Source organism: Chamaea fasciata, unplaced genomic scaffold (assembly GCF_029207755.1).
Source record: "Chamaea fasciata isolate MVZ Bird 193981 ecotype frontalis unplaced genomic scaffold, bChaFas1.0.hap1 SCAF_5, whole genome shotgun sequence".
In the NCBI taxonomy this organism is placed as follows: domain Eukaryota; kingdom Metazoa; phylum Chordata; class Aves; order Passeriformes; family Sylviidae; genus Chamaea; species Chamaea fasciata.
The window spans coordinates 30,212,087-30,225,372 of NW_027094090.1; the positions used below are offsets into that span (position 1 = coordinate 30,212,087).

The following is a 13,286-nucleotide window of genomic DNA, read 5'->3' on the forward strand; positions in this document are numbered from 1 at the left end:
CAGCGGCTGGGGCGGGCCCGGGGCAGGGCCGTGCCCGGCGGGGCGGGGGCGGCCCCTCCCGCCGGGAAGGTGTCGGGGGCCGCCCGCCGCCGCCGCTCCGCCCCCGGCGCTGGCAGGGCTCGGGGCGGGCTCCCTCCCCGGCGGCGGGGGAGCGGGCGCGGGGCGCTGCAACTTCGGCAAGATGAATGTGGAGAACCAAGATGTGCTGCTGGATCTGGAGGGGGAGGAGGAGGAGGAGGAAGATGATGATAATGATGATGGGGAGACCGGTGAGTAGGAGGCTGGCGCGGGGAGGGTCCCCCGTGGACAGCGGGTTCATCCCCGGGCGGCCGTGGCTCGGCGGGGGCTACGGCCCGGGGAAGTCCCCGGTGGGGCCGGTGCGGCGGGCGGGGAGCGCACCTGGCGGCGCCGCGCCCGGGAGCCACTTGCACACGGGGTGCCCGCACCGCCGCTCGCCTCCTTCCGCTGTCACTACTGAGGGCTTTCCGCGGAAAAGACGGGATGTCTTTGTCCGTGCGGACGGGTGTGTGCCAGGTGTGGTTGCCTTACGGAGCGCCGTGGCGACGGTCCTGCTTCCGTGGCATGGGCAAGGCTCAGTGGGCGAGAAGTACGGAAAACTTTGCCCGTGCCTTCCCCTCTGACGGGAGGGAAGCGCGTGAGAGGGGGCAAAAGCAGCACTTAGCGGTGAGCGCGATGCCGGCGACCTTTGGTGTCGCAGTGATCTCCCAGCACAGGCACAACCCGTGCCCCAGAGCCTTGGTCCTCAGGCAAATCCAAACCTGCCATCGCCTCCGCACGCCCCGGGCTCGCAGCATCCCTTTTCTCCCCGCGCTGCCTGACTGGCGTGCTTTAGCTTGACACCGGGCTAAAGAGAAGGGTAATCGCAGAACGGCTGGGGATGGAGAGACCTTGAAGATCATCCAGTTCCAGCACACCTGCCATGGGCAGGGACTCCTTCCAGCAGACCAGGTTGCTCATAGCTCCATCCTAGCTGGCCTTAAACACGATCCGGGATGAGGCATCCACAACTTCTCTGGGCAGCCTCTTCCAGTGCCTCACTATCCACACAGTAAAGAATTTTTTTCTAATATCTAACCCAAACCTACTCTCCTTCAGTGACACCACTCCCTCCCCCCAGAACAAACAAACCAACAAAACAAAGTTAAATGGAAGGGGAAAATTGGCAAAGCAAAGAAAGATAGTGATTCTGCTGGGGGGGTGGGGCGGGGGAAAGGCATGCTGTGTCTGCCAGAAAAGCAGACATTAAAATGGACAGAGTTTTAAATTCGAAGTGTATGTTAGTCTTGTTCCAATGCCAGTAGCCCAGGACAATGACATTGTATTTACTGTGGGAATGAATTCTATAAAAGTATTTCCAGAAAACAGCCTGAAAGGGCTTGTTTCTCAGCTGGTTCAGACTGAAGGGGCCTGTTCATTTCACTAAAGAGACACAGATTTACTTCAGTTCAGAAGCTGTTTTTCAGCTGCAGTAGCCAAGATATTATAAAGCCTTTTATTTCTAGTTAACTTGTTAAAATAAATCTAACAAATAAGGAATGCAGGCAAAAGTCAGACAAGCAAGTAGAATCTGGATCTCTCTATATAAATTTTAGCAAATAAAGTGGGTTTCTGCTCATTATTGTTCAAAAGGTAGTGAATGTTTTCACTGAAAAGCACATATTTTTGATGATTTTTCAAATATTTGGTCTGAATTTCTGCATTTGTAAAAGAATTTAGTGACATTAACTCTCTCTGATACTCTCATTGCCTCCAAATACTAATCCTTAATAACGGTAAATACAGCCTGCCACATTTATTCAGTTAGCTCACTCCAAAAGTGTATAAAGTTTGAGCCTCACCCAATGTCTGTGGAAATCAGGAATGTCTTTCCTCCAACATTATTAGCCTTTGTTTCAGATGGGAGTATCCCTTGACTTACAGTAATAGTCCAAAGACAAATTCAGTTTTCCATATGAAGTGAGGCAAAGGTATTGTTTGACTCCACTCCCTGAATTTAAAGGGTGGATCAGCACTGCAGTGTATTAATCAACAGCTGTCTTTTCCATTCTTCACCCCAGAGAACAACTGAATTTTTTCCTACTCATAACTCTTTGTCCAGCTTGGGGATAGTTCAGCTCTCAGAGCCAGTGAATCATGAGCGTCGTATACTGTATGCAACAGTTTGGAACAACTCATTCTATGTGGCAGAATTGCCTAAAAATTGTGGAGTGAGGATTTCATGGGTTGTTATGCAAAGCCTGTTACACAGCACCTGGCTTTGTCACATTTGCCTTACAAAATGCATGTGTAACTTGTCTTAAGGTATTTATCTTAGGTATAATTACAGGAGAACTGTTTTATTAGTCTGACAAACATGTAAATCATTCATTTACCTCCAGTTTTATTGTACCACTTACATCTGCATCTTTCCCACGGACATCATCCCTGATTCAGGAAGTAAGCAGGATTTCTGAACTCTTTCCAGTTCTATTCTATTCAAGATTAATCCAAAGTCTTTATAGCTCATCAGAAAAGCATTATTTTGGAATATCAAAGTTTGTAGTCATGGCGCATAGAGGGAGATCTGTCTGTCTCATTTTGGCATGCAGTTGGTTTTGGTTATCCATGCTGGTAACTAGCAAAGCACATGTGTCAGAAGCAGCAGTAGGCAGGCATCCAGAGAAAGAGCTGTACTCAAGTCCCAGTCCACAGGGAGGTACCAGAGCTGCTCTGCCTGTTGTTCAGGGCTTTGAAACTAATTGTTTGGGTCAGAGCTGTGCTTAGGGAAGAAAGTCTTGTCCTAAGGTTAGACTTTTTGGCAAGTTGAAACTTTTTCTTTCCAGTGCACAAACAAGATGGGCAACTTTTTCATTTGGACTCAGGCTGTTTTCAAGAGGCTTGTTACACCGGTAGTATAATTTTTTTTCCATAAATCATAAATTTATTCTTTCCCTTGTGAAAACCTCACACCATATCCAAATTGGTTTGCTTGTATTTGGGGATTTACAGGATATTTGAGTATGGTTTCCAGAAAAATTAACTTATGCAGACAATATCCAGAGGCCTCCATCCTGACTATCCATCTGACAAGAAAGATTTTGTCATCACAGGGATATGTTAACAACTTGCTTACTCTTTGTGATCTTGGTTTTACTCAAATATATATTCTAGCTGTTCCTTGTAGATCCTTGAGTCTACATCCTGTCATCTTTTGACACTGCTGCAATAATGACCAGACCATGCTTTATAGATGACCAAGAAAAGGGTGTTCATATGTCAGCCTTTTTCCTCACACAATGTGCCAATGAGGATTCAGGGAGAATTCCAGCTCTTCTTTCTAAAAAGTTTTTCATGCTGTGTTTCAGGATACATTTTTAGCAACTACAATAAGAATGTACAAAAGTACTGGTTTATTCAAGCAACATTAATTGTGGAGTCACAGTCTAAGACAACAGGTTTTGTTCAACCCACCCTACAACTGGGAGGCTGCCCTGAGTGGTGATGTTGTAATCTAAATGGTGTAGAGTAGGCATAGCTATTCTTCACCTCCTTGCTTTTGCTCACTGTTATGTTCTCTGCTTGTTTCCTCATGGCATATACTGCATTTAGTCATGGTGCCTTCCCAGAGCTTTTTTTTTCCTTTTCAATGACATCAATAACTTGATATTTCTTGTGTAACTGTACAAATATTATTGATATCATATACTGTAATCCAAAATGAACATATGCCATACCAACAGTGTCCTCCAAATTACTCCACTTTCCCTTCATGGTCCTGTGAAGGGGGCAGTTCTCTACAGAAGTCTTCTAAAGGCAACAGAAAGCTTGAACCTGTAAATTATTTTTTTGAGAGGTATGGCTTTGTCCTGCAATTTATTAAGCATAATCCCCAACTTTGGAAAATTTCAAAGGGGCCGAGTCTAACAATTTTGTAACACACAAGACTTTAAAGGTAGATTCTTTTAAAAAAGTAGTTTTGTTTCTGAAGGGACATTTTCTTCCTTTTCATTCTACCTACAATGGTGAGTAAAACTGCCCCAGTGGTGTCTTTTCACACCTGGTTTTCTTCTCATACTTGAAATCAACTTAAAAATGATGTGGGGCACATTGCAGTTCTCCATTCTCCTGAAGATGGCAATAAGCTGTCTGATGAGCTGAGAATCAAGAATTTCTGCTCCCTTCATTCTGTTTGCGACGCTGTTCTTGTGCACGTACATCTCACGTGTGTACATTCCTGCAGAATCAAGCAGGAATGTAGACACATGGTCTCATTTACTCTGAGTTACTACTGGGGGAGAGAGAGACTCTACCTGGTGAGCTGGGACTCGCACAGGATACACTGGCTTGTTACACTGGTCAACATCTAAACTTCTTTTCATGCCTTTCTCTTATGTCTGTTGCACTGATGGTTTACCTACATTTTTTTGTCTCTTCGTATTTCAGTATTTTTATCTCCTGAATTTCTGTCACTTTCGCAGAATCCAGGCCACAGATGAGTATATGATCCAAGCCACACAATGACATCAACCTTGTCACCAAGTGTGGTTCCATTTGAAAGTACACTGTTGGTACCAGTCACTGTTTAATGCTGATTTAATGATTTTTCTGCAGAACTCCTAAAAACCAAATGGTAAGAATATAAATATTTAATTGCAATATAATTACCAGTTTGCAGCTATTTATAATTCATAAATTCTGGAGGAGATCAGAGGATCAGGCAGGAATTTAGGAAACTTATACAAGCTTCATACATATACCAAATTTTATTCTATTTAAAAAGGGGTTTTTACCGTACCTGAATTCAGTGATGTCCATGAAAAACTTCCTGTGCTTTGAATGCATTCTTTCTTCCTGTATTTTGAATTTAGCTGTGCTGAACATATGAGTGCATTTTACAGGTAAATCTGCAAACTGTAGGAGGACTTATCTGCCACTGTATTAGCTTGTGCAAATTGTACAACTTTAATAGTAATAGTTTTGTTTCTCTTCATTGTTATTAAGTAATAAATTTTATGGTGGGTGTTTATCACAAGTCATTCCCTGAAATTTTTCATCTATTTACGCAAGCCACAAGTTACTTTAAGAGGAAAAATGCTCCACACTTTTATGCTCAACAACTTGAGATTTTTTAAAATAACTTTTCAAGCATTACCATTTGTAAAAAAGAAAACTCATTTTTATTGAATTTTATTGAATTTGTAGGAAAAAGCCAGAGTTTTGTTACAGGCTACAGAACTCCGGGAGTTCCATAATATTACAGTTACTAAAAGTATTGCAACCGAAAGCTCACAAAAAACTGTGCTAATATCAGTTGATTTGTGCTTTACGCAGTGCATGAAAGTGCAGATAGAGAACTTGAATTTGAGGAGACCAGAGACATGGAAGGGAAAATGTACACATGCCGTAACAGATGTTGTGTTTCCACACAAAAGGACCTTTAAAGAGGAATTAAAGAAGAATTACTGATGTGATCTGTTACTGTATGTCTGGGAAATTCTCAAAATCATAGAATGGGTAAGATTGGAAAGGACCGTGGTGGGTCGTTGATCCAACCTCCCTGCTCAAGCAGGGTCATCCTAGAACACATTGCACAGGGTTATATCTAAATGATTCTTGAATATCTCCAGTGAGGGAGACTCCACCACCTCTCTGAACAATCTGTTCCAGAGCACGATCACCTGTACCGTAAAGTTCTTCCTCATATTTAGGTGTAACTCTCTGTGCATCAGTTTCTGCCCATTGCCTCTTCTCCTATTGCTTGGAACCACCAGGCAGAGCCCAGCTCTGTACTTTTGAGACCTTCCCTTCAGATACTGATGGACATTGGTGAGGTCGCCCCTCAGTCATCTCTTCTCAAGGCTCAACAGCCACAGCTCTCTCAGCCTTTCCCCTTAAGACAGATGTTCCATTCCTCTGATCATCTTTGTCACTCTCTGTAGGACCCACTCCAGGAGCTCCATGTCTCTCTTGCACTGAGGAGCCCAGAACTGGACACAGCACTCCAGATGTGCCTCACCAGGGCTGAGTGGAGGGGCAGTACCAGTTCCCTGGCCCTGCTGACAATGCTTTTCCTAATGTAGCCCAGGATCCCATTGGCCTTCCTGGCCACAAGGGCACTGCTGGCTTAGGAACAGCTTGTTGTCCAACAGGATCCCCAGGTCCTTCTCCACAGAGCTGCTTCCCACCAGGTGAGCCCCGAAGCTGTCCTGGTGCAGAGGGTTATTTTTCCTAAGTGCAGGATCCTGCATTTGCCTTTGCTGAATTTCAGACAGTTCCTCTCTGCCCATCTCTCCAACCTGTTGAGGTCCTTCTGCCGGGCTGCACAGACCTCTGGGATGTCAGCCACTCCTCCCAGCTTTCTGTTGTCCATAAAGTTATCATTTATGTCATTCAATAAAGTTATCCTTTAAATCACCTCATCCTACTATTTCCTCATACCTGCCAATTCCTTGGAAATGATGGGTGGGTGGCATGCTGTGTACTTAAGGTCTAGTTTGCCACTAGACATGTGGCAAACTCCATGGGAAATCTCGTACTGAAAAGGGTGTTTTCTGCTGTGATAAAAAATAAAAGAACCGAACACAATGGCATAAATTAAATACTTTTGTATCCCCTAAAAATGTCAAATAAATTAGCATTAGCCTATATTTGGGATTAAGTGGCATATCCCGGAAAAGGGGTTGCTGATTGCTGTGCTTTTTGTGTAATGCACAAATAATAAAACTAAATATCGTGTGCTTGACATGAGAAAACCTTTAGAAAAGGTACTTCAGGCCTTAAGCATATGGAACTGCTGCAGTTGTGTGTTTAACAAGATAATTTATTTAACAGAGTGTGAATGTCAAGGAAGACAGCTCTGAAGTAGGTGCCATGGGTTGGTTTATGTGCTCTTCTTATACTGAGGGAAAAAAACGTGAGGGGAGAAATATCATCCAAGTGCTATATAGAAAAAATCAGATTGTTTTTAGGGGACTGTCACTAGTGCTACAGTGCATGTCTTTGGCATAGTCTAACAGTACAAAATATGTATTATTAAACTGATATTTAATATATATATTTTAATATGGAATATAAAAAATATTCACTAGGGCATGGGCGTAATATCATTTGCAATTTTTAGGGTTTTTTGATTCAGACTCAGGCTTAGTGTGAGTGTCGGTGGAATAGTCTCTGAAGAGAGTGTGTTCGTCTGCTGCACTGGCCGTGAGGAGGGACCACTCAGACCTTGCTACAATCTGGTGTTCTGGTTCCAGTCTGATGGGTCGGGAAGTTGAAATGAAAACTGGAGGCTGTAATGTCACAAATGTGAAGCAGCACAAACTGCTTTGGCTACCAAAAGAAGTATTCCCACCCACAACCACCCCACAGCGGCAGCTTAAGTCTCCATGGCGTTCTGGCCTTATCTTTCATTGGGGAGTCTCAGTGTCAGGGTGGTGGGAATGCAAAGCTGCAGAGAAGGACACTGTACACTTTATCTTCTTTTTGCTGCTGTCTGTGGTAAATGAAAACTGGCAGTCATGCACACTGCCACCAAACAATAGATTGTGTTTGGTACTCAGTCTAAGAATGCAAGTGTCTAAGCATAGATCTTTTGTCTTTTCCGCCCCTCAGAGTTTACTCAGGCATCCCACATCTCTCTGAAGGCTTTGTGACAGAAGTGTCTTGACTGTATCCCAAGGGAATATACAGACATCTGAAATATACTTTTGCTTAATTCAGTGGAATTATTCTCTTTTGCCTACCCCATTCTCAGGTACTTGATAACAGCAGTAGACATATAGGCATGGTTCCCTGCATGGACTTGAGAAGTGAGCTCCTGAAACAACCTTAATGAATGCCAGATTCAAATTGGAAAATTAATAAAATATATTAAACTGCAAACTAAACTTTAAGAAGTGTAGTTACAAGTCTGCTGGACCATAAACATTCTTTTGTTTCTATGACTCGTGGTAGAAACAGCAGCTTAGTTTCAAAATGTGTAAAGGCCCTTCAATTTAGTTTTTTACATGAAATAATTTCCAACTAAACCACTATTCATCAAGATTACTTAGACACAACTGAAAATTAAAGTCATGTAAGAACTACCACCAACAGAAGCTTTTGCTTTCCTTTTACTGTTTCCCTTCCTTCCAGTTTTCTGTAGATGGCTTTCATCTGGACCCATAAATCTGGTTAGTCAGGTTCTCCAGCATTTTTTAGATATGATTTATCATGGGACATTAAATATTTGCATAGGAGACTGCTTACATTACAGTCATCAGAATGAGCTGTGCACCAGTGTTCTGCTGTAGGAAACAGCTACTACCTCTTTTGTGTTCAGTGCTGTTTGAGACCTGCTGGTGCAGCAGGCTAAATGCCTGGAAAACTTGAGTGCCCGTGGTGTGTGTCTGTCCTGCAGGCTTCCAGCATGGATGGAGATAGATCACAGAATCACAGAATGGTTTGGATTGGAAGGATCTTTAAAGCTCATCAAGTCCAACCCTGCTGTCATGAGCCCCATCTTCAACTAGATCAGGTTGCTCAGGGCCTCATCCAGTCTGGCCTTTAATGTTCCCAGGGATGGGGCATCAACCACCTCTCTGGGCAACCTGTTCCAGTGTGTCAGCAACCTTGTTGTTAAAAACTTGTTCCTTATAAGTAGACTTGAGTCTACCCTCTTTTAGCCTAAAACCATCACCCCTTGTCCTGTCTCTAGCGGCCCTACTAAAAAACCTATCCCCATCTTTCTTACGGGCCACCAGTTAGTCCTGAAGTGACAGAGTAAGGTTTCTTCAGGGCCTTCTCTTCTGACTGACAGCTCTTAGTTCTTTTTCCATGGCTGCAGCAGAGACCTTTGACCTTTCCCTCAACCATTACTGTTTTGGGAAATTACAGTCAGATAAGGAATCTTCACTGTCCAGGAAGAGTGGGAGCAGGAAGTGCTTGTATTGAGATACCCTGCACCTCCTGTGTGGTGGTGATACTAATGGACTTGTGTCAGGAGAAGGGGATGAGATTGGTGACTTTTCAGTGGGTGAAATATTGTGGATTTTTTCCTTCCTTTGTGGGAGGAATAGTAACTAAAAAATGTCATCTGGGTTGCAGATCAGGTTGGAAAGTATGAGAAGTGATTATGAAATATTGGTTGTGTAGCAATCCTGCTAAAGATACTGGGAGCTGATATCAGTAATGCAAGGGTGTGCTAGCACAGTGGAGGAGCTAAGAGCCATGACCAAACAGCCTGTGGAGAAGCTGTGGTCTGTTACTGTCTTTCAAGAGAGCCTGAAATAAGCACCAGGCTTGAGCTTAGATCATTGGAGAGACTCATGTAGCACAAACCAGGGTCTTCACTGTAGGTTCTCAAAATATAAGAAGTGTTGAAGTAATGAAAAGAGTAAGGAAATGGAAGTGAAGGCAAAAGATGTTGAGTGCTGGGTACAGACTAAGAAAAAGAAAGTAATTAAAAGTGAAAGAGGAAGAACTCTTGGCAGTACTCACAAGGGGAGGGCTGGCCCGTGCAGTTATTAGGAAGCAGTTGTTTACTGTGAGGTGGTGAGGCACTGGAACAAGTTCCCCAGAGGAGCTGTGAATGCCATGTACACTCTATGCCTGGGTGTGTACAGGGCCAGCCTGGATGGAACTTTGATCAACTTGTCTAGTGGAATGTGTCCCTGTCCATCGCAGGAGGTTTGGGAGCTAGATGATCTTTAAGGTTCCTTCCAACCCAAGCCATTCTGTGATTCTGTGATTCTGTAATTCACCTATTTATCTGGTCAGGCACTCATTAAGCAGTGGCATAAATATTCTTCCTGTTGAGTTCATCAGGAAAATAAACTACAGAAGGGACTAAGATAATATAGCTATGAGTGCAGTGAATTGAAATAATTAATCTGTGGCATTTTCGTGCATATTTTTAATATATAGTAAAAATTGCAATGTGTTCATTGGTAATTTATCCAGTTGGAAGAGAAAAACTGCTATCTTTATACGATTAGTTATTTGCAAAATAAATTTCCACTGCTGTAGGTTTGGCACTGCACTTAGAGATAATAAGGCTGAGATGATAATCCACAGGGCTCTAGCAGTGCCAGGGAGTTTTATTAGTTTGTGTGCAATATTAGTAAGATTATTGGTGTTCTTTTTCTGTGTGTTTTTTTCTGTAAGTAGTCTAATGGAGTTTTTATAGGCATTAATGAACAAGGATGAGATCAAGCAAGGCACACTTTACCCTTGTGAGCAGTCCCTTTGACCAGAGTGGGACTAGCATAATTTTTGTATACAATGTAGAAAAAGCAGAATTAGTCCCTAATGGAAAAAAAAAAATCTCTATTAAATCTTTAATCATCTCCATATTTGATGATTTATTCTAGGAAAAATAATTAAATTAATTTAATTATTTTGCTGCCTATAAAATACAAGAAGGAATTTTTCACTAAAGCACAATTTAATCTATAAACTGATGGCATTGCTTAAGACACAACCCAGCAATAGCTCTGCAATATTTGGTAATACTTAAACATGTAATAAAGTTTTAAAAAAATATGACCTGAAGAATAGAAGAGTCAATGCTGGTCTATATTTTTTGACTTGTTCCTTGCTGATAACCAGGTGAGGAGAGAAAAAGCTTCAAGGGCAATGTAGTCCAGCCATGTAGAGCTCCAGATGTTTTTGTAAGTTTATTGGAGTTTTCAAGAAAAGCAAAGTTCGTTTATCACAGAATCACAGAATCAGCTGATTTTGGGAGGGATCCGCAAGGGTTATTGAGTCCAGCTCTTAGCCCTGCACAGGACAGCCCCAAGAATCACCATGTGCCTCAGAGCATTGTTGAAATGGACTCTGCCGGCCTTGGTGCTGTGACCACTTCCCTGGTGGAGCCTGTTCCAGTGCCCAACCACCCTCTGGGTGAGAAGCCTTCATTCTAATATCCAACCTAAACATCCCCTGGCACAACTTCAGGCCATTCCCTTGGGTCCTGTCACTGGTCACCACAGTAAAATCTGCTAAAACTGCAAAATATTTCCTGATTAGAAAACAAAAGTACAATTTGTTTCTAAACTCTGGGTCCGACATCAAGAATGCTTGCAGGCAGAGTCTTTGCACCTACTCACAAGTTAAAAAGTGCCTCTAGGTTTTGACTTTAAACTTAATATTTTCACTGTTTTTTTAAGTAATTAAAAGTATCTTTTTGGGACCCTCCTGTAAACACACTGTCTAACATCTGAGTGTGGGAAATACTTAAAGCAAACATGCTGAGAATCTCATTACAGAAATTCAAATATATCTCCTTTGAGACATGTAAATTTAATAGCAGTGGGTATAATTTTATAAATATATCTCAAGATTTCTAATTAGATAGCTCATTGATCCGTAGGCATTGAAGGCTGACCAAACAGCCATCTGCAATTACAATTGGGTTAAACATGTCAGCTCCCTACGAAAAGGCTCCATAGCTGCTGCCTGGAGATGTGGTATTGGTGAGGAACACCAAGGGATCAGCTCGGCTGCCAAAAAACCTATGTTTGGAGCTTGGGGCAACTGCTGTGCATGGGCTACCCTCCTGTAAAACACATGGTTGGCAGGGTATGCTGGTTTCCTCTGTAAAGCAGTAGTAATTTTGACAGCATGGTTGAGGCTGACCTTGGCAAATTTGTCTCATGACAAAAGCAGAACTCAGAACTAGCTTGTGTTCTTTTTATTTACTGCTTCAGGACAGCTGTTTTCTTTTAGTTGGTCTGGGATAAAAAACAAACAAACAAAAATCACATTATTTTAAGCAATAAAGAAAATACCTTCCTATTCAAGAAGGCCCTCGGGGACCTTCAGCACTGGAGGAGGTATAAAAGCAGTTTGTCAGACTTGTGACCAGAGGCCTAACTCTACAGTCCCCTCCAAAACGTTCTGTCACAGTCCTACAGCAAGTCAGCCTTCAGAGTACATGTATGTTTTTCAGGCCAGGTTCTGGGCATGCATGAGACCTGAGCAGGAGAGAGAGAGTGTTCACACAAAAATAAAAACCAGCTTGTGCTCCTTCTTGGTTTCATGCTTTTTACTTCTTAAAATATCAGCAATACTGTGTTTTAATAGAGCTGATTTAGACCAGATCTCACTAACTCCTCTGAAATTACTCAGGGAAAGAAAACATAAAACCAGTGATATTTTATGGAGTATTTCAGTTCTTTTCCATATCCATCACTATTTTCTTTGCTGTTTTCTCGTGTCACCTCTAGGGCCAGTCATTCTCTTGGCATTCAGAATGCCAAATTTGAGTCCATATGAACAGATCTGGCTCCTGCAGAAGAGAAATGTCACTCAGAAGTGGCATAGGGTGCTCTTCAGGTCCAAACTGCACAGCTGAAGTGCCAATCTGGAGCAAGCAGGGATAGAGGAGTCATTCCATGATTTCATGGTTCTGTATTTCTCCAGTTTGCAGATAATAAATAAAAGAAAATCTGGAGGTAAAATCCTCTGGTTTGTGTTCAGGGATCAGACTGGATGACCTTGCCGGTACCTTCTGGTCTTACAGTCTAGGAGCTGGATTCACACATTTCAAAAGGTCATTTTTCTTACCTTTGACACAAAAAATAGAAACCGCAGTAGAGCCACTCTGGTCTCCTCTTCAAAAACAGAATAAATTTCCGCATACTGATATCAAGGGATGAGGACTAACCTCCTAACAACCCATCACACTTGCATTTTCCCTACTGTTATAACGAGATGTGTAAGCATTCTTATCTCAGCTTAAATGAAAAACAGTTCTCTAGAGGCTACTGGTTGAGTTTTGGTTTTATTTCAGTGGAAAACTGATTTTTTACATTTTCTCACTTCCACAGTTTTGAAGAAATGGATTAGAATCTCAGTGGAAAAGAGGGCTATCACTGGGTCTCTCAGCACTGGTTGTACTCTCATGGAGATCTATAATGTTGTACAAAATGAGCAAACCCTGTGGTTGTTCCTGTGTTACTGCCATCTGGTATGTTCATAACATCGTAAAACGGTTTAGCAGGATTCCTTACAGACACCATAGTAAAATGTCTTTCCCTGCTTTCCAAAACAAAGCTTGCACTTCCTCTTCTGTGGGCTGTTTTTAAGATTTCATAGAATTACACTGCAGTGTAGGTGAGATAGGAGGAAAGCCAGGGTTTGACTTTTTCCTCCTTATTATTCTTGCTGCTTGGTTTTGTTATAGCTAAACAGTATCTAAAATTCAATGCTAGTCATTTTTCATCAGGGTCATTAGAGGATAGTCCTGAGTTCTGTTAGCTCCCACCTGAGATACACTATCAAAATACGTGTATTTTTATTCTCTG

The 13,286-nt window shown here is 42.4% G+C and overlaps 1 protein-coding gene across 3 annotated transcripts in view; it reads left to right on the forward strand.

Annotated features, from left to right (window-relative positions):
- Positions 1–88: 88 nt before the first annotated feature.
- ANO6 (anoctamin 6) overlaps positions 89–13,286 on the forward strand; it is a 70,200-nt gene continuing 57,002 nt past the window's right edge. For all 3 annotated transcript variants that reach the window (XM_066183130.1, XM_066183132.1, XM_066183131.1), the window contains exon 1: positions 89–269. In XM_066183130.1, the coding sequence (XP_066039227.1) occupies positions 182–269 (88 nt within the window). In that variant the 5' untranslated portion in view covers positions 89–181. The remainder of the gene's footprint in view (positions 270–13,286) is intronic.